Below are 20,711 nucleotides of genomic sequence, written 5' to 3'. Positions count from 1 at the left end.
ATATATAGAAAACCCACTAATAAAGGGATGCTTCTGCACTTCCACATTTACCATCCCCAACCATACAAAAAAATCGGTCATACTGAACCAATTTCTAAATGCCTTTAAATATTCTTCCACCCAGATTTCTCTAACCACTGAAATAAATGAACTAACTAGAAGATTCTCAAATAGGGGTTACCCACTAACCTATATAAACAAAGTCAAAACAATAGCCTGTGATAAAATAAATAACAACAACCTCGCAACAAACATTGCAAAAAAAAAAATCCGACAAAAACAAAAAAATATATTTCATCACCATTCCATATATTGAGCACTGGTACAATAAACTTAACCAAATATGCAAGGGAACTGACATGAAAATCATAGCAAAACCCATGAACAAATTATACACATTCTTCAGAAATCGACCTTCAAATACCACATTCCAATCACAGCATGACCTAGTATACAGTATACCATGCAAAAATTGTGATGCTGTCTACGTAGGATCCACCATGGGAGTGGCCCAACTTCGAGCAAAACAACACGAAGCTTCAGTGCGGGCGGGTCGTTCAAATGCATCGGAACTTTCTTTCCACACCATAAATAAACGGCATACATTCGGCTTTAATGAAACTAAAATTATAAATATTCAACACAACTACTACAAACTACTTATTGCAGAAACCTTAGAGATGAAACTACATGCAACTTCAATCAATATCCGTAGGCCATTCCTATTGTCCGACGATTGGTCACTTATACGCATGCGTGAAGAACAAACACAACAACATAAGACAAAAGTTTCGGATTAATTGTGAGTAGCTCTCTTCCTGTGAACATGGCACCCCGAAAAGTTCTAGTACGACTTAAAAGAGAGTTGGAAAAGAACCTTCTTATATCAAAAATAAAGGTAAGCCCTGTTGATTCATAACATTAGTCCATGTAGAGCAGTACCCATTGATTACCACTCTCTGTCTTCTCCCACTCAACCATTCTTTTTATCCATTGCAGCAGCTTGCCCTTAATGCCATACTGCTCCAATTTTTACAATATCAAAAGCTTTACTGAAATCCAAGTATATGATACCAAAATTATTTTTTGCATCAAACTGAACATCATCTCTTTGGACATCTTCGCTGACTCTTTTCAGAAACTTTTGGAATGGTGTAATAAGTGCATTCCATCATTTTCTAGTGCTATGTAAGGGATACATTCAAGATATAAACATTCATATTTAGTCAGTCCTTTAAATTTCATTATAAAAGTCTGACTATATTTGCTAACCTTATTAATGAAACATTTATATTTTACTATTTATTTGAGAGATTTCAGCTATATTAAAAAAAATATATATATACAAAGGGTACTAGGAAAGTTTTGCAATACAGCTTTGTTTATTTAATTTTTTCAAAGTAATTTCCTCTACATTCAATACACCTATCCATCCTCCGAAACCAATCTTTAAACCAGTTCTGCCAAGTTTCACTAGGGAGTAAAGCACACTCGTTGTCCCAAGCCCGTAGAAGGTCCTCATCACTGGAAAACCGCCTCCCTTTTAGCTTCCTTTTCATATGCGGGAACAGTGCAAAGTCGCAGGGAGCAAGGTCTGGACTGTAGGGAGGGTGTTCGAGAAGTTTCAGTCCTGTCGTGGTCAAATATTCGGTGCAGGCTTTGGCGCGGTGAGCTCTAGCATTATCGTGATGGAGGTACCAGGTGTCCATTCTTGACTTTGGCCGCAGGTTCTTCATAGATCCAATGACTTTAGGCAGGCATTGTTCAGTATACCACTTAGCTGTGACTGTCTTCTGCGTGTCCAAAACGACACGTTACACAATTCCACTCGATTTGAAAAATACAGCTATCATTTTCTTCTTTACAGATCGGGATTTTCTGACAATTACGGGTGTGTCGTCATCATCAAAGACCCAAACTTTGTTTTGAGCCTTGGTCGGCAGATCGTAATAGTACAGCCAAGTCTCGTCACCTGTCACGATGTTGTTCACATACCGAGATTGTCCCTTATCAAACTTTTTTAACATCTCCCGGCACCAAGTCACACGTCGTGTCATCTGCTCTTCAGTCAGTTGATGCGGCACCCAGAGAGAACAAAGTTTCTTCACGTGCAAATGATCTTGCAGAATCGAACGAATTGCTGGTGCATTTAGGCCCAAAGTATCCTCTATCTGTTGGTAGGTCACTCGCCTGTTTTCGTCAAGCATTTTTCTCACAGCAGTAACGTTTTCTCCGTAACTGACGTTCGTGGCCTTCCCGGCCTCTCAGAATCCTCCAGAGTGAAATTTCCCCTTTGGAATTCTCTATACCACCTGAATATCGTTGTACGATGTGGACAATCATCATCTAGTGCAAGAGTCATTTCTTCTAAGCACTGGTCTATGGTTAAACCACGCACGAAATTATACCGCAAAACTGTCCTTATCTCATTTCGTGACCATGATGCCATTGCAAGCACTTTACACTCTCACTACTAATGAATAACTGAGCCCATCGACTTGGCGCGGCAGCTACTATGCACGTATGAACATGTCTCAACATGCAGCAACAAGCAGCTTCCTGTGATTCATTGTTGCGTCATATTGCAAAACTTTCCTAGTACCCTTTGTATATATAAAAAAGAAAGATATTTTCATTGTAAACTTTGTGGGTAAACTTCCTATTTGATGTATTTAAACAAAGAAATAATATACTGTTTACATGAAAATTTTTTGCAAACAGAAAAATTACCTACCTGCATCATCCCACCTGGCAACAAAAAGTTTGCTGTTGTAACATTTGGCTCAGGCATGTCTGGAACGGCTCTTTTTCCCATTGCCATTGCCACAATTGCTGTCATGTGTGTTTCAGGACCAAATACATGAATGGGAACACCCAAAGTACTACCTAAATAAAAGTAAAGAAAAATATTAAGCAATTCTATATACCCTTTTGGGTATAGAGAATTGCACAATATTTGGATTTATTAATATATGGAAACAGTTTTTATTATTTTCATATATTAATATATATTCAAAAGTTTTCAGAAAACTTTAGCAATGGCATTAGTAGAGGCATATGCAAAAAAGAAAGTTATACAGCATCAGCCAAAAAACAAAACACTTCCCATTCGCTTCAAATGTTTGTCCACTTCTTCCTCGAATTTATTTAAGCTATCAATTTCCACAAGGACAGATAGAAGTTTGTTCCAGGATTATCAACCACCTGCTGGCTACTAAAGCCAAATTTCCACACATCTATTCGACAACTGTCTTTCCTCAATTTCAGTTTATGTCCATTCACGTTTGTAATCTGAGCAAGAGGAAGAATCCCATCAGCACTGAGTCTGCTCAATCCATTCAAGGCCTTATACACCTCAATCAATGAGATCACCTCACCTAGAGGTGATCTTTAGGTGCCTAGACTCAAGACGATGCAATTTGCAGAATTTAAGCCTTTCTTTGTAAGAGCATCCCTTTGTAACCCTCATCAGTCTTGTTGCCCTTCTCTGTTCTTGTCCTAGCAACTCTACATCCTTCCTAAAATGAGGCTTCCAGACCTGTACACAGTACTCAAGGTGTGGCCTAACAATTGCCTTATACAAGACAATAATCACCTCCCTATCCCTGCTAGCAAAATTCCTGTATATCACTGACAAGACCACATGACCTACTTTGGCAGCCTATCTGCACTGCTCAATTACCTCCGGGTTACTTTCATCCTCCACTATGAGTGTAACGCCACCCAGTTGGTATATTTCCTCTGGGGTTACTGCTTCCCATATGCAGTATTTTACATTTGTTAATGTTAAACTTCAGTTGCCACTTCTCAGCCCATTTGCTAACTATTCTAGATCCTGTTGCAGCAGCGTACTGTCATTAACAACCCTGCTGACCTTCGTATCGTCTGCAAACTTGGACATTAAGCCTGATACATCATCATCAATATCACTAATAAATACAGAAAACAACAATGGACCCAAACACCGAACCCTGGGGAAAATAACATTAACATTAGTCCATGAAGAGCAGTCTCCATTGATTACCACTCTCTGAATTCTGCCACTCAACCATCCTTTTATCCATTGTAGCAACTTGCTCTTAATGCCATAATGCTCCAATTTGTACAGTAGTCTTCCATTTTCAACAGTATCAAAAGCTTTCCTGAAATCCAAGTAGATGATATCAAAATTATTTTTTTGCATCCAGTCCTGTTGTGACCATGTCATAGTATCCAATCAAATTGGTCAGACAAGCCTTCCCCTTAATAAACCCATGCCATGTCTGAATTATTAGCGCAGTCTTGTCTAGATGATCCTGCAGTGCTTCTTTAACAAGCAACTCCATTATTTTCTCTGGAACAGAAGTCAAACTAACAGGTCTGTAATTACTCATGTCACCCTTTGATTCCCCTTTATGAATTGGAGATAATTTGCACATCTCCAGTCTACTCCACATTTCCAAGGATGCTCTCATAATTATGGCTAATGGTTTGCTTACTTCCTTTGCCACCTCCATTAATATAACTGCATAGATCCTACCACTCCATGTGCCTTTCTTACGTTTAACTTCAACAATTTCTCTTCCACTTTCCTTTCAGTTATTACAAAATCGTTTAACTCTCTGTTAGAGTTTAATAAACATCTTGGCCTTCTCCTCCTTGATTAACTCCTCATGTGTGAATGTAGATGCAAAATACACATTTAGTTTGGCAATTATCTGAGAATGATTATCTACAGTCAAACCACTGATATCATTTGGACCAATGTGATTCATCTATTTCCTTTTACATCGTTTTCTTTACATCGTTTGCCAAAGATTTCTCACACTCTCCCTTTGCTTGCCTTACCTCTTTGTGACTCGATTACAGACTAGCTTATATCTACCATAGGCTTCTATGTCGTCTGATAATTTATATGAATCCCATGCATTTTTCTTCTGTGCCACCATTCTCATTAGTTCGTCTGACATCCATTTGGGCCTAAAACAGTATTTCTTAGTTGGAACAAAAACCCTAGTAGCCTATAAGATTACTTCCTTCAATGCTCCCCATTTGGAATTTTCTGTTGATCCCATTGTATAGAATTTAAAAAAAAATCTCTGGGACCACTGTAGTCACCTTTACGAAAGCAAAAACCCTTCCCTTTACCCCTGATGGTAGTTATATCTAAAGAAATTGCACATCAGTACACTGTGATCACTGCCACCTAGTGGTTCCTTTATCTGTAAATGCTTAATGCATGAATAATCACTACTGATAATCAGATCAACAGTGTTACTCCAACTTGTTGCCTCTCTAACATGCTGCTGTAGAAAACAATCATTCAATAAATCCACAAAAGTCTTGCTAGTGTGCGAGTGACCAACTCATAAGTTCCACTAAATATCTGGGCAGTTAAAATCCCCCAATTATAAGACATTCTGATTTACTGGCCCACACTATTTCTCTGTATAACTGTTCATTGTACTCATCAGAGTTATTAGGCCTAGAACAAACTCCTACCCTCATTTTTGCTTTCCCAGTGCTTGTGTCACACCAAACTGACTCAAATATTGCACTGTCCATCTATGTCAACTGGATGCACTTCCTTGAATTTTATGTGTTTCTTAACTAACAGCATAACCCCACCTCCCTTCCTATCCTGTCTATCCTTTCTGTACACATTATACTCCCCAAATTCCAATTCTGCATTCTAATATCTGTGTGACACCATATCTCTGATATCGCAACAAAATCCACACTTGATGTCTTGACTGGTACTTCAAATTCATCAAATTTATTTACTATTACTCCTAGCATTGGTGTATATGCAAGTGTACATGCACCTGTTCTTATTCTTAGTTATTCTAATACAATGGCTGTATTAGAGTAACTAAGATTGTTTCCTGACTCCCAGCAGTTCTTGAAATCCCCAGCAACTTGCTTTCCGGGCTGCAGCTCGTTCCAATAGAAGCAGTGCAAGAATCAGTTCCACCTCTGCTTGCGGCTACTGTTAATCTATTAGTCTGTGAATCATCCCCACCCAAGCTAGCAGTTTTCCCACCCACCTAACATTGCCTCGATAGCATCAGCAAATATTCTTGCACCTTTTCTATTTAAGTGTATACCATCGCTGTGGAAGCAATCTCTCCTGTTAACAAGCACAGACCACAATGAGAAAAATTCTACCCCATGAGACTTGCACAATCTCTCCAGGGCTGAATTGATTGACAAGGCTCTTATCATATACTCCTCCTATCATGTCTGGGCAGGATTGCAGACACTTTCAAATTTAACCCTAACTTGTGACTTTTTTTTCAACATTGACCTGTACCTGTTAAGTAAATCCACAGATCTCGTACACTTAATGTTATTAGTGCCAATGTGTACAACAATATCACCTTTGTGCCCTTAAAAGATGATATCCTCTCTACAACATCATCAACTTTTGCCTCTGGCAGACTTACCTGGTCCTATTCCACCTATCCTTTTTACACAATATATTTCACGTTTCCTTGACAATTGAGTCACCAACAATAACTAGCTCCTGTGGGACCAGCGCATTCTGCCTGAAGATTGCCGCTGTATTGCCTGGTGCACAAGAGTGAGCTCTGGGGTTGAGTTGGGCAGCTGAGTGCTTGATGGGCCCCCCAATTTTAATTCTTTCGAGAGCATCTACTGGACTCCAACTCTCATAAATGACCATCAGAATGCTGAGTTGACACCTAATTTCTTCACATTCTCTGCACCTAGCACACATACACAAAGACATCCTCCATGTCCCGTTCCAATAAGGTCTGCAAACGTCACATTTTGCACATATTTTTAGACTGTGATGCATTGGAGAATTGTCGTCTCCTCCAAACCACAGCACTTCTGTTACTTTGTACACGTTGCTTTGCTGGTCTAGTCTGGGGTATGATTTCTGTTTAAATACAATTTAATTAACATTAAAAATTAATAAGATTTATAAATTTAATTGATTAATTGACAATACTATACTAAGCTAACAGGTTCCTAATTCAGTGCTACGTATTATGTTTTTCTAGTTTTTCGTTATATCTTGTGCTACCAAGTTTGAGATATACGTTATGCTAATCCGTATCAATCTAATATACTACAACAATGGTGACAAGTTTTAAATGGTACAAGTCTAACCAATACTAAGTAATAACCTACAAAATCTTTACCTAAATTAACTAAGTATTATAACTAGGAATATAAAGCTACTTCTAGAAAATAAACTAATATGCCAATTAAGCAATAAAACTGCAAAGATTTAAGAAAAACTTCTCTATTAGCTGCAGCTGTAAAAACTTCGCCCACATGGAGCTACTCTCCTTCCCTATACATCTCACTTACCCACATCTCTCATAACTCTTAATCCTTCTTGATAATTTGGACCAGCTCTTCTCACAAAGATGGAAACTTTATGATCTACTAATCTGCTCTGATACTCCTGAAGAGCTTTCACTATACCCTGAAAGAACAAATAAAATATGAAAATAGTCTCTAATACAATACCTTTTATGAAATCTTTGTAATAGTTATATTTACTTTATAAAAATTTTTAAACAGAAAAATTCTTTGCTATGCTTTCTAGAATGCTAAGAAAAACAGTAAGGATTTTTTTACTTATATAAACTCTAAAAGGAAGGGGATGAATCTGATTGGTCCACTTGATATCGATGGTTCGACTGTTGATGATCCTGCTCAGATAGCAAACAAACTGAATGAGTATTTTGCATCTACATTCACACATGAGGAGTTATTAAGGTTTGAAAATGGTAGAAGGTTATCAAATTGTAGCAGGGTGCTTAATGATTTTGTAAAAACTGAGAACAAAGTGGAGGAGAAATTGTTGAAGATAAACAAAGGCACCTGGGGTGGATGGGATCTATCCAGTTATTTGGCAAAGCAACTAAGCATACTCTTAGCAATAATTATGAGCATCCTTGGACTCAGGGAAGGTCCCCACGGACTGGAGATGTGCAAATGTATACGCAATTCACAAAGGAGGATCAAAGGGTGACACGAGTAATTACAGACCAGTTAGTTTAACTTCTGTTCCAGGTAAAATAATGGCATCACTGGTTAAAGATGCATTGCAGGATCATCTAGACAAGACTGCAGCAATAATTCAGACACAGCATGGGTTTGTTAAGGGAAAATCTTGTCTGACAAATTTAATAGGATATTATGATGTGGTTACAAAGGAACTGGATGCAATAAATAATTTGGATCATATATTTGGATTTCAGGAAAGCTTTTGACACTGTTGTGCGCATGAAAGACTATTGTACAAATTGGAACAGAATGGTATTAAGGGTAAGTTGCTACAATGGATAAAAGGATGGTTAAGTGGGAGAAGATTGTTGTTGTTATTTCGTTTTTAGGAGCATTAGCAACTAAGGCCATATTGCTCCGGGGATATGCGGTGGTCATTCCCTGACCTTTCCGCATCCTCCGTATTTGGTGGTCATGGGCTTGAACCCCGGTCTAATCAAGAAGTGTGTGCTACGCACTGCTGCTCCTGCCCACCTGGCTACAGAGGCGTCAGTGGGAGAAGACAGAGGGCGGTAATCAATGGGTGCTGCTCTTCGTGGATTAATGTTATTAGTGGAGTCCCACAGAGTTCGGTGTTGTGTCCACTGTTGTTTTGTATATTTATCAATGATATTGATGAAGGTATATCAGGCTTAATGTCGAAGTTTGCAGATGATACAAAGGTTGGCACGGTTGTTAATGACAGTAATGGCAGTGTGCTACTGCAACAGGATCTAGATAATTTGGGAGAATGGGCTAAGAAGTGACAACTGAAGTTTAACCTTGACAAATGCAAAGTACTGCATATGGGTAGAAGTAACCCCAGAGAAACGTACCAACTGTGTGGTACTACACTTAAAGTGGTAGAAAATGAAAAAGACCTGGGAGTAATTGTTCAGTCAGATATGAAGTTTTCTGAGCAATGCAGACAGGCTGCTAGGGCAGGTCATGGGGTTTTGTCAATGATATATAGGAATTTTGTTAGCAGGGAAAAGGAGGTGATTATCCTTCTGTATAAGGTAATGGTCAGGCCACACCTTGAGTACTGTATACAGGTCTGGAGGCCTAATTTTAGGAAGGATGTAGATTTACTTGTGCGTGTACAGAGAAGGGCAACAAGATTGGTGAGGGGAATGAAGGGATCCTCTTACCAAGAGAGGCTTAAGTTCTGCAAATTGCAGTGGCTGGAGACTAGGCACCTGCATGGTGATCTGATTGAGGTGTATAAGGCCTTGAATGGGTTGAGCACGCTGAATTCTGATGGGATCCTTCCACTTGTTCAGATTAAGAACTGAAGGGGGCATAAATTCAAATTAAGAAAGGACAGATGTAGAATAGATGTGCGGAAGTTTGCCTTTAGCCAGCGGGTGGTTAATTGCTGGAACAAACTTCCATCTGTCGTTGTGGAAGTTGATAGTTTGAATAAATTTAAGGAGGAACTGGACAGGTATTTGGAGGGAATGGTGTGATTTTTTTTTTCACTTGCTTTCTTGCATCACATGCCACTACTACCTCTGTCTGCAGCTACTGTGAATCCGCCCAAGCTAGCAGTTTCTAACCTTTCCCGATAACATCAACAAATATCACTGCATCCTTTCTATTTAAGTATATATCATCCCTGTAGAAGCAGTTTCTCCTGAATTTTTGCAAGCACAGACTATGCTGAGAAACATTCTATCTCATGAGCCTTGCACAATCTCTCCATGGCTGAACTGGTTGACAATGCTCTCATCATATACTCCCTCCTTTTTGTGTCTGGGCAGAATTTCAGAAACTTTCAAATGTAACCCTAATTCATGAGTTTTTTAACGTTAAAAACTTTTTACTGGTATTATTCCAAAAATTTTGTAATGAAAAACCGTCATGCAAGAAGCGTTACAAAAGTGACATCATCTTCAGCTTCCACTAGAAGCAAATTATTGTAACCTGTATTGTTGGAATCATATTTGTATGATAACAACAATAATTTATCTTCTACTGGACCAAATTTTTATGAAGTTTTGCATGGAACATCACTTCAGCAATATACTAGAGGGAAAAAAACTTTCATATCTCTGAAATTTGCAGAAGTTTTTCCAGGATAGTGGAAAATATGAATATTAGCATTTTAACATTAGCAAGGGCACATGTGCAAGAAAGCAAGCTTATATAGCATCAGCCAAAAAAAAAATAAAAAAACCCTTATTTCACCCATCCCCTCGCTCCAAATATTTGTCAAGTTCTGCCTTGAATCTATTTAAGTTATCAACTTCTACAACGACAGAAGGAAGTTTGTTCCAGCAATCAACCACCCACTGGCTAAAGGCAAACTTCCACACATCTACCCTACAACCGTCTTTCATCAATTTGAATTTATGCCCTCTCAGGTGATTATTCTGAGCAAGAGGCAGAATCCCCTTAGCACTGATCATGCTCAAACCATTCAAGGCTTTATACACCTCAATCAGATCACCTCGCAGGTGCCTGGTCTCCAGACACTGTAATTTGCAAAACTTAAGCCTTTCTTCGTAAGAGAAAACCTTTGTTCTGTTCACTAATCTTGTTGCCTCTCTCTGTGTTCATTCCAACAGCTCCATGCTTCTTAAAATGAGGCCTCCAGACCTGTATACAATACTCAAGGTGTGCCTTATACAAAAAGGGATAATCATCTCCTGCCCCTGCTAGAAAACTTCCTGTATATCATTGACAAGACACCATGAGCTACTCTTGCAGACCATCTGCACTGCTCAGAGAACTTCATATCTGCCTACAGAATTACCCCCAGGTCCTATTCATTCTCTACCACTGTCAGTGTGATACCACAGAGTTGAGACGTTACTCTGGGATTACTGCTTCCCATATGTAGTACTTTACATTTGTCAATGTTAAACTTCATTTGTCACCTCTCAGCCCATCTGCTCAACTTTTCTAGATCCAGTTGCAGCAGTGTACTGTCATTACCAACCCTGCCAACCTTTGTATCATCTGCAAACTTGGCATTAAGCTTGATATACCATCATCAATATTATTTATAAATACAGAAAACAACAATGGACAAAACATTGAACCCTGGGGGCTCCAATAATAACATTAGTCCACGAAGAGCAGTGTCCATTGATTACCACTCTGTCTTCTCCCCCTCAACCACGCCTTTATCCATAGCAGCAATTTGCCTCTAATGCCACACTGCTCCAATTTGTGCAGCAGTCTTCCATGTGCAGCAATATCAAAGGCCTTTTTAAGATCCAAATATATGATATTAAAGTTATTCTTTGCATCCAGTTCCTTTGTGATATCATAGAATCCAATCAAATTAGTCAGTAAAGACTTCCCCTCAACAAACCCATGCTGTGTCCAAGCTATAACTGAAGTCTTGTCTAGATGATCCTGCAATGCTTCTTTAACCATTGCCTCCATTAATTTCCCTGGAACAGAAGTTAAACTAACAGGTCTGTAATTCCTTTGTCTCCCTTTGATCCTCGTTTGGGGATTGATGTCACATTTGCACATCTCTAGTCCATGGGTACCTCCCGTGAGTCCAGGGAAGCTCTCATAATTATGGCTAAGGGTTTGCTTACTTCCTTTGCTGCCTCCTTTATCTTCAACAATTTCTCCTCCACTTTACTTTCAGTTATTACAAGATTATCTAGCTTACTGCCAGAGTTGAATACACCTCTGGCATTCCCCTCCCTGAATAACTCCTCATGTAGATGCAAAATATTCACTTAGTTTGTTAACTACCTGAGCAGGATAATCAACAGTAGAACCATCGATATCAAGTGGACCAATCTGATTCATCCCCTTCCTTCTAGAGTTTACATAAGTAAAGAACTCTTTGCTGTTTTTCTTTGCATCCTTTGCCAAAGAGTTCTCATAATCTGCCTTCGCTTGGCTAACCTGCTTTGTAACTTGGTTACAGACCAGTTTATATCTATCATAGGCTTCTGTGTCTACAGGATGGGATACACTTAAATAGAATATCTGTCACATTTATATGTATCCCATGCATTTTTCTTCTCTGTCACATGTCTAATTAATTCATCTGACATCATTTAGGCCTAAATTTTGAAGAACATTTCTTTGTTGGTATGAAAAACCTAGTAGTTTCCAAGATTAATTCCTTGAATGCTTCCCCTTTTGAATTTGCCGTTGTTAACACCATCAGTTGGTCCCACCGCATAGAATTTAAATACTGTCTCAGACCACCATAGTCACCTTTACGAAATGGTAGTTACCTCTTTGAGTAAATCCCACTTCAGCACACTTTGATCACTGCCACCTAGTGGTTCCTTTATCTGAAAATTCTTGACGAATGAAGAATCACTACTGATAATCAGATCAAGAGTATTACTCCCTCTAGTTGCCTCCCAAATATGCCGTAGAAAGCAATCATCCAATAAATGCCCAAAAGTCTTGCTAGTGTGCAAGTGACCAACTCATAAGTTCCACAAAATATCTGGGCAGCTAAAGTCCCCCATTATAAGACATTCTGATTTACTGGCCCACACTATTTCTCTGTATAACTGTTCATTGTACTCATCAGAGTTATTAGGCCTAGAACAAACTCCTACCCTCATTTTTCCTTTCCCATCAACTGGATGCACTTCCTTGAATTTTATGTGTTTCTTAACTAACAGCATAACCTTCCTCCCTTTCTGTCCTGTTTATCCTTTCTGTACACATTGTATTCCCCAAATTCCAGTTCTGCTCTGCTTATGTCTGTATGACACCATGTCTCTGATATCCCAACAATATCTGCTTTTGATGTCTTGACAAGCACTTCAAGCTCATTGAATTTATTAACTATACTCCTAGCATTGGTGTACATGCACGTATACATGCACCTGTTTCCAGTCTTAGTTACCCTATCACAACCCATGTATTTACTTGTTCAACTATGACTCCGAGCAATCCTGGAAATCCACATTGCCTTGCTTTCTAGGCTGCTGCTCAACTGTATTTCAATAGAAGTAGTGCAAGAATCACTTTTACCTCTGTCAGCAGCTACTGTTAATGTATTATCCGTGTATCCCCCCCCCCCCCCAAGCTAGTAGTTTTCCGACCCACATAACTCTGCCTCAATAGCATCAGCAAATATTCTTGCACCCTTTCTATTTAAGTGTATCCCATCTTGTAGAAGCAATCTCTCCTGTTAACAAGCACAGACCAGGCTGAGAAAAATTGTACCGCATGAGACTTGCACCATCTCTCCAGGGCCAAATTGATCGACAAGGCTCTCATCATATACTCCCTCCTATCGTGTCTGGGCAGAATTGCAGACACTTTCAAATTCAACCCTAACTCACAGCTTTTATTCAGCACTGACTTGTACTTGTTAAGTAATTCCACTGGTGTCCTACTCTTAATACCATTAGTGCCAGCGTGTACAACAATATCAACCTTTGTGTCCTTAAAAGATGATATCTGCTCTATGTCATCAACCTTTGCTCCTGGCAGACATACCCTGATCCTGTTCCATCTATCCTTTTTGCACAATATTTTCCCTGACGATAGAGTCACCTACAACTAGTTCCTTTGGGATCAGTGCATTCTGCTTGTGGTTTGCTGCTGTGTTGCTTGATGTTCAAGTGCAAGCTCTGGCATTGATGTGGGCAGCTGAGAGTTTGATGGCCCATCAATTTAATTCCTTGGAGGGCATCCACCCTGTCCTTCAAGCTGTCATATAAGCCCATAACAATGCTGAGTTGGTGCCTGATTTCCTTGCACTCCTTATATTGCGCACACACAAAGACACACAATCACCTTAGCAATATCATGTCTCATTCCTGATAGTTCCACAAACATCAAACAAGCAGTGCATTTCAACAGACTCTGATTCAGAGGACAACTGCTCCCGCCGACCGGGCTAGCCAGGTGGGTAAAGTGCCTGCCGGGCAGTGCAAAGGTCGCGGGTTCGAATCCCGCCTCTGGCTTGGATCACAGTACTGCAAAAACCTTGGGAGGTGCATTATGGCCACAGAAGCCGATGTGCCAACAACTAAAAAAAAAAAAACAAAAAAACAACTGTCCCCCTCAGTTCTCCCATGAGCCACAGCACTTCCATTAATTTCAGCCTTTTCCTTTGTTGCTCTAGTCCAAGTCATGATTTCTATTCAAGTTCAATAAAATTCCAATACAAAATATAACCCTAAACTTATAACACTATAATATAAAAAGTAAAGTGCCGCCATTATCAACCCACTGCAGGATGGAAGCCTCCTCAACAATTCATGCTAAGGGAAATGGACCATAATCTACCACGCTGGTCCAGTGCGGGTTGGCAGATCGACCGTATTCAGCAGTCAGGGGCTTGAACCCCAGTCTACTCAAAGAGTGTGTGCTACTGCACTCGCGCTCCTGCCCACTCGGCTACGGAGCCGACACTATAATGTAATGTTATAACTGCATTATAACCCTAAACTTATAATGCAGTTATAACACTATATATATATATATATATATATATATATATATATAATATATTTCGGTATCGAATGTTATCTCCGAGTTACGTTATATGACTTTCGTATCCCCTGTCAACTTATATGTATTAATTTATGATGTTAAATTTGTAAAAACTAGGTCACCACATTTATTTAGGTAAAGTACAATTCAACTGACAATCAAATTTAATAACATTAATAAATTTTACTGATTAATTGATACTACTATACTCGCTATCTAGTTTTCCGTTAAACCTTACACTATCTAGTTTTCCATTAGACCTTACGCTATCTAGTTCGGTGCACACGTTGTATCGTATAACAATGGCGGCAAGTTACAACCGGTTAATCTATGGACACGGGGTATTATTTACTTTCCAAATTGCGCTATCTAAATTCAAAATAAACCACGGAGCTTGACTAGGTCTATAAGCTACTTATAGAAAATAATTTAATCTAACAATTAAGTCAATAAAGTGGCTAAATATAATTAAAAACTGTGTTCACGGGAGTTGCAAAATCTGTTCAAACGTGGATTTGATACCTTACTGATACTAAGTAATAACCTACAAAATCTTTATCTAAATTCAAATTAAACTAAAGTATTGTTACTAGGAATATAAAGTAACTAACAAATAAATTAATATGCCAATTTAAGTCAATAAAAAAGTAAAAACTTCTCTATTTGCTGGAGTCTGTAAAAACTTCGCCTGTTCGCGTGTACTCTCGCATCCACTTTTTTGTGGGTCATGTGATCAAGGAAATTTTCTTATGGAATAATGTGGACATATAGCATATCATTGGAAAACTTAGGAATTTAGAAACAGAATGAGTTAATGGAAAATTAGTTAATTCGAAAACACGTCTGGCTACAAGTCACCTGGTGTTTTCAGATTGAATGTATTTTTTTTTTTTAAATTAAACTCTGAGGCTAGAAAAGAGTTCTGCACATTTATGAAAACATCTTCAACTTGGACTTGTCATTAGATCTTTTGATAAATACTACACACAATGGAACAACTACAGATGGTGTATTTAGTCGTGAACTAAAATCTCTTCAATGTAAAAATTACATATCCTACTTTAGTCTTCAGAGATCAGTATTGGACAACAAAAAAAAAAAAAAAAAAACTTTGCATTTCACCCATCCAGTCACTCCAAATGTTTGTCTAGTTCAGCCTTAAATTTAGTTAAGCTATCAACTTCCACAACAACAGACGGAAGTCTGTTCCAGCAATCAACAAACCCCTGACTAAGGCAAATTTCTGCACATTTATTCTACAACTGTCTTTCCTCAATTTGAATCTATGCCCCCTCAGTTTCTTAATCTGAGCAAGTGGAAGTATCCTGTCAGCATTGAGCTATTCAAGGCCTTATACACCTCGATCAGATCACCTCACAGGTACATAGTCTCTAGATGCTGCAACTTGCAGAACTTAAGCCTCTCTTGGTAAGAGCACCCATTTGTTCCTCTCACCAATCTTCTTGCCCTTCTTTGTACTCTTTCTAGCAAATCTACATCCCTCCTAAAATGAGGCCTACAGACCTATGCAGACAATATCAAGGTGTGGCCTGACCATTGCTTTATACAAAGGGATAATCATTTATGAAGTTTCTAAGCTTTATTCATAACAATGGCCCTGCTATCCAGACTTGGCTGTCAGAAGCAATTCTAAAGCTTCAGCTCAAAGATCTGAACTTAGTTTATTTTTCTAACCTGGCTGAACATTCTCTCACACTGAGAGAATGCGGCAAAACAATCTATTGCTTCATCAGTTTTTTTAAAGATATCAACAATTATTGTCCACAAAAAATTTCAAATTTGAAAATGATGCATTGAAAACTCAAAAAATTTGTCAGTGTAAAATTTGCTACTCAGCATTTATAAGAACATTTCCTTGCAATGAGAACTTGTGCACCATGTAGTCATTTGCAGCCATGAACTGCTTCCAGAGCAAAAGAACAGAAACTTCTTTTGCGTTAGTGGAGACTCTCTATGACCTTGGCAGCAGAAATGTCTACAACTGAATCAGAATCATCCTGCTGGTTTAGCTTGCTATGGTAATTAATTTTCAAATGGAAAGTGGAATATTCAAAAACTGTTGTTTACATAAATTTGCACATAACATTCTTCAAAATATCTATGAGTAATGACAAAAGTACCTGAATGTGAGGTAGATCAGATTGAGGAGCTATGTTTGGATTTTCAGACATCAGCATAACATTTAAAAGAAACAAGCAAATTCTTTTATTCAAACTATAAGAGAAAAACATGAACAGACATCCTATGTTGTGAGAGTTTTTTTTTTTTTTTTAAGGAGCATTAGCAACTAAGGCCATATTACTCTGGGATATGTAGTGGTCATTCCCTGACCTTTCCGCATCCTCTGTATTTGGTGGTGACTGGCTCGTACCCCTGTCTAATCAAGAAGCGTGTGCTATGCACTGCTGCTCCTTCCCACCTGGCTACGGAGGCGCCTCCTATGTGAGAGGATAACATGCCTACAATTATGAGCTTGTTTGGCCTATATAGGACTGCTTAAACTAGAAGCATGTGGTTCAGGTCTTTTTTCTAACTTCATCAATTTGTCTTTTTTCAAAACATTTCGATCATTAACTAGATTTGAACATCGGTCAGTGCCACTCACCCACTAGTGATCACTTGTACTTTTCAATTTGGTAACTCTGAAAAGCATTCATACGACTTTTCTCACCACGTCTAACCTTTTCTTTAAACAGACATCAATTTTTACACTCCCACTGTTCTACTGTGGGAGTGTAAAAAATGTATCTTGACACTCATGTAGCAGCCCAGCTCTTTGAAGTTTGTAAACATATTTCAACTAAATTCTTGTAGTTTGGATTCTTGTTGTTCCCTAAGAAGTTTCTCAACAACATATCTGAAGCTAATTCATGCCTGTTTTTCTCTTTTATTCATAGTTCCCTCAAAATCTCAATCCCTCATCGGTTTACAAATCTGAGGTCCAACAAAAATACTTTGTTTTAACTTCACTTTAGTAATCGATGGGAATTTAGTACAAAGGTAGTTGAAGCAGGGCCTGAGATAAAGCTTTCACAAACTGTTTCATCAAAAACAGTTTGATGTGCAAAGGAGAGAGGACAGTTTTGGGGTCTACCAGTGGTTTACGAACTATTTTCTTTGATCCAGGCAACAAACTGCACCTCTTTCGCTAGACCTTGACATCAGTGCTTACTCCCTGTCCAACTGTCCCACTCACAAAGCAAGGCTTTTTTTTTTTTTTTTTTTTTGTGTGTGTGTGTAGCCAGACTACTGTCCAAGTAACATGCCTATCAACTTTAAAGTTAGCATGGACCAACCAACCTTGTTTTTCATACTTAATATTTGTCAACAACTTCAAATGCACAGAGTGAGCTACTGGAATTAAGCCATATTTATTTCCATTGTGGAGCAACACACTTGAGACTTTCTTTGATGAGTCAACAAAGTCTCCACTGTGCAGGACTGTAATCAAAAACCACAGAATTGTGCTCAGAAAAGTAAGGGACTAGTTCTCATTCTCTGTGTCTGTACAATGAGAAAAATATCCCATGTGCTATAAGATTTTTTGAATTAATCTAGAACCAAGGAGTTCTGCAGATTCCTTTAGTAAATTTAAATCTCTTACCAGATCATTGAATTCATGCCGTGAAAACAGTTCAGGGTTGAACTCAATGTCTCCAGGCATGTAGACTTCAGTCTCATAATTAGAAGCTTCACTTTCAGCAATCCTTGCTGCTACATTTTCCAATATAAGTGGAGTGCATGGAATCAGCAGGTTATCTCCATGTGGAACTGGTCTAATGGCAGATGGGATATTAGGATACACAATGTCCTTCTTACTCTGCTGCACTGTATCCCTTTATGTTAACTAAGCAAAAGTACCAGTCATCAAAGTGGTTTGTAGGCTCCTGACAAATCATGGCAACTGCAAATGGCATAGCCTTCTTTTTTACAATTTTTCCATAATCTCAATGCTTCAACACAGGCTTGGAAAGCTTTATGTGGAGCCCACTGTTTATCTTGTCATTGAGTTCACTCCAAAATAATCACAATACACATTTTTTACAAATACTGTAATATCTTGTCTACACAGCTTCTATAAATATAATAAGATAAGTTTGGATTGTTCAAACATTTGTGTGAAGAAGTGTTTTTCAGTAGCACAAATTTGACACGATAACCTAAAAAATAAACTGAGCTCACACTGATAAACACTGATGCATGGAGCTCTCAAAGTCAGGAAACAAATGACTGAAGGCAGTATTGTAGTAGCAGTGGCATGTGATGCAAGAAAGCAAGTGTATGAGCTTATGCAGCATCAGCCAAAAAAAAAACAAAAAAAAAAAAAAAAAAAAAAACACACACACACACCATTCCGTCCAAATGCCTGTCCAGTTCCTCCTTAAATTTATTCAACCTATCAACTTCCACGACAGATGGAAGTTTGCTCCAACAATTAACCACACACTGGCTAAAGGCAAATTTCCGCACATCTATTCTACATCTGTCTTTTCTTAATTTGAATTTATGCCCCCTTAGGTTCGTAATCTGAACGTGGAAGGATCCCATCAGAATTCAGCGTGCTCAACCCATTCAAGGCCTTATACACCTCAATCAGATCACTGCGCAGGTGCATAGTCTCCAGCCACTGCAATTTGCAGAACTTAAGCCTCTCTTGGTAACAGGTTCCCTTCATTTCCCTCACCAATCTTGTTGCCCTTCTCTGTACACACTCAAGTAAATCAACATCCTTCCTAAAATTAGGCCTCCAGACCTGCTCAAGGCGTGGCCTGACCATTATATATAGAGAGGGACAATCACCTTTTCTGTGCTAGCAAAATTCCTATATATCATTGACAAAACCCCATGACCTGCCCTGGCAGCCTGTCTGTATTGCTCAGAAAACTTCATATCTGAACTGCACAATTACTCTCAGGTCTTTTTCATTTTCTACCACCTTAACTGTAGTACCACACAGTTGGCATGTTTCTCTGGGGTTACTTCTACCCATACGCAGTACTTTGCATTTGTCAAGGTTAAACTTCAGTTGTCACTTCTTAGCCCATCTGCCCAAATTATCTAGATCCTGTTGCTGTAGCACACTGCCATTACTGTCATTAACAACCCTGCCAACCTTTGTATCATCTGCAAACTTTGACATTAAGCCTGATATACCTTCATCAATATCATTGATAAATATACAAAACAACAGTGGACCCAGCACCGAACCCTGCGGGACTCCATTAATAACATTAGTCCAAGAAGAGCAGCACCCATTGATTACTACCCTCTGTCTTCTCCCACTTAACCATCCTTTTATCCACTGTAGCAACTTACCATTAATACCATTCTGCTCCAATTTGTACAACAGTCTTCCATGCGCAACAGTGTCAAAAGCTTTCCTGAAATCCAACTATATGATATCAAAATTATTTTTTGCATCCAGTTCCTTTGTAACCACATCATAATATCCTATCAAATTTGTCAGACAAGACTTTCCCTTAACAAATCCATGCTCTGTCCGAATTATTGCTGCAGTCTTGTCTGGTTGATTCTGCAATGCATCTTTAACCAGTGACTCCATTATTTTACCTGCAACAGAAGTTAAACTAACTGGTCTGTAATTACTCGTGTCACCCTTCAATTCCCCCTTTGTGAATTGGGGATACATTTGGGGATAATACATTCAATACAATTCATGACATCAACTTAAGTGATTTGTGAAAAAAAAACATACATGATAGAAAAAACTAATATTTTTGAAATCAGCATAAAAAAAGGTTAAAAACAGCTATTACTTTACAAACATCAAAAACCATGCAGAGTGGTGTAATTGTTCAATTTCCTCTTTTAATATTCTTGCTATTCCAGTTTTTTGGACTACCATAATGGGCACATTATCAACACTAAGTGCCAGACAGTTTTCTTGAAAGAATCTCACATGCTTTCAGGTTGTTCAGATGTCCAACGTTATACCATGTAGAGTCACCACTCAATGCTGGACTGAGAAAGCAAGCTGCTTTCAATTTGGTGATATTTTGTATCACAAAAGGTCACCAAATGGGAAATAGCGTTAAATCACTTCAATTATTGCCATCCGCAATCAAAAATGGCTCATTTTTCAGAGCCACCACTTTGCTCTTCTTTCCCTACCTCTGCAATTTCACTAACAAATATGGTTGTAGAAGGACAAAAAACCATTGTTTTGTCTTCCACAACCATATTTTTTTGTTATTTAGCTATCATGAGATATTTCTGAATAA

General features: G+C 38.6%; 1 protein-coding gene across 2 annotated transcripts in view; it reads right to left on the bottom strand.

The window, feature by feature from the left end:
* ATPCL (ATP-citrate synthase) overlaps positions 1–20,711 on the bottom strand; it is a 551,864-nt gene that overhangs the window by 284,092 nt on the left and 247,061 nt on the right. For both annotated transcript variants that reach the window (XM_090382775.1, XM_090382774.1), the window contains exons 12-13: positions 7,321–7,438; positions 2,735–2,886 (exon numbers count right to left, since the gene is read on the bottom strand). In XM_090382775.1, the coding sequence (XP_090238901.1) occupies positions 2,735–2,886; positions 7,321–7,438 (270 nt within the window). The remainder of the gene's footprint in view (positions 1–2,734; positions 2,887–7,320; positions 7,439–20,711) is intronic.

The sequence above is a fragment of the Mastigoproctus giganteus genome, chromosome 10, assembly GCF_048544385.1.
Source record: "Mastigoproctus giganteus isolate SK-2022 chromosome 10, ASM4854438v1, whole genome shotgun sequence".
NCBI classification, from domain to species: Eukaryota; Metazoa; Arthropoda; class Arachnida; order Uropygi; family Thelyphonidae; genus Mastigoproctus; species Mastigoproctus giganteus.
This window is presented reverse-complemented; position numbering and strand designations above follow the sequence as displayed.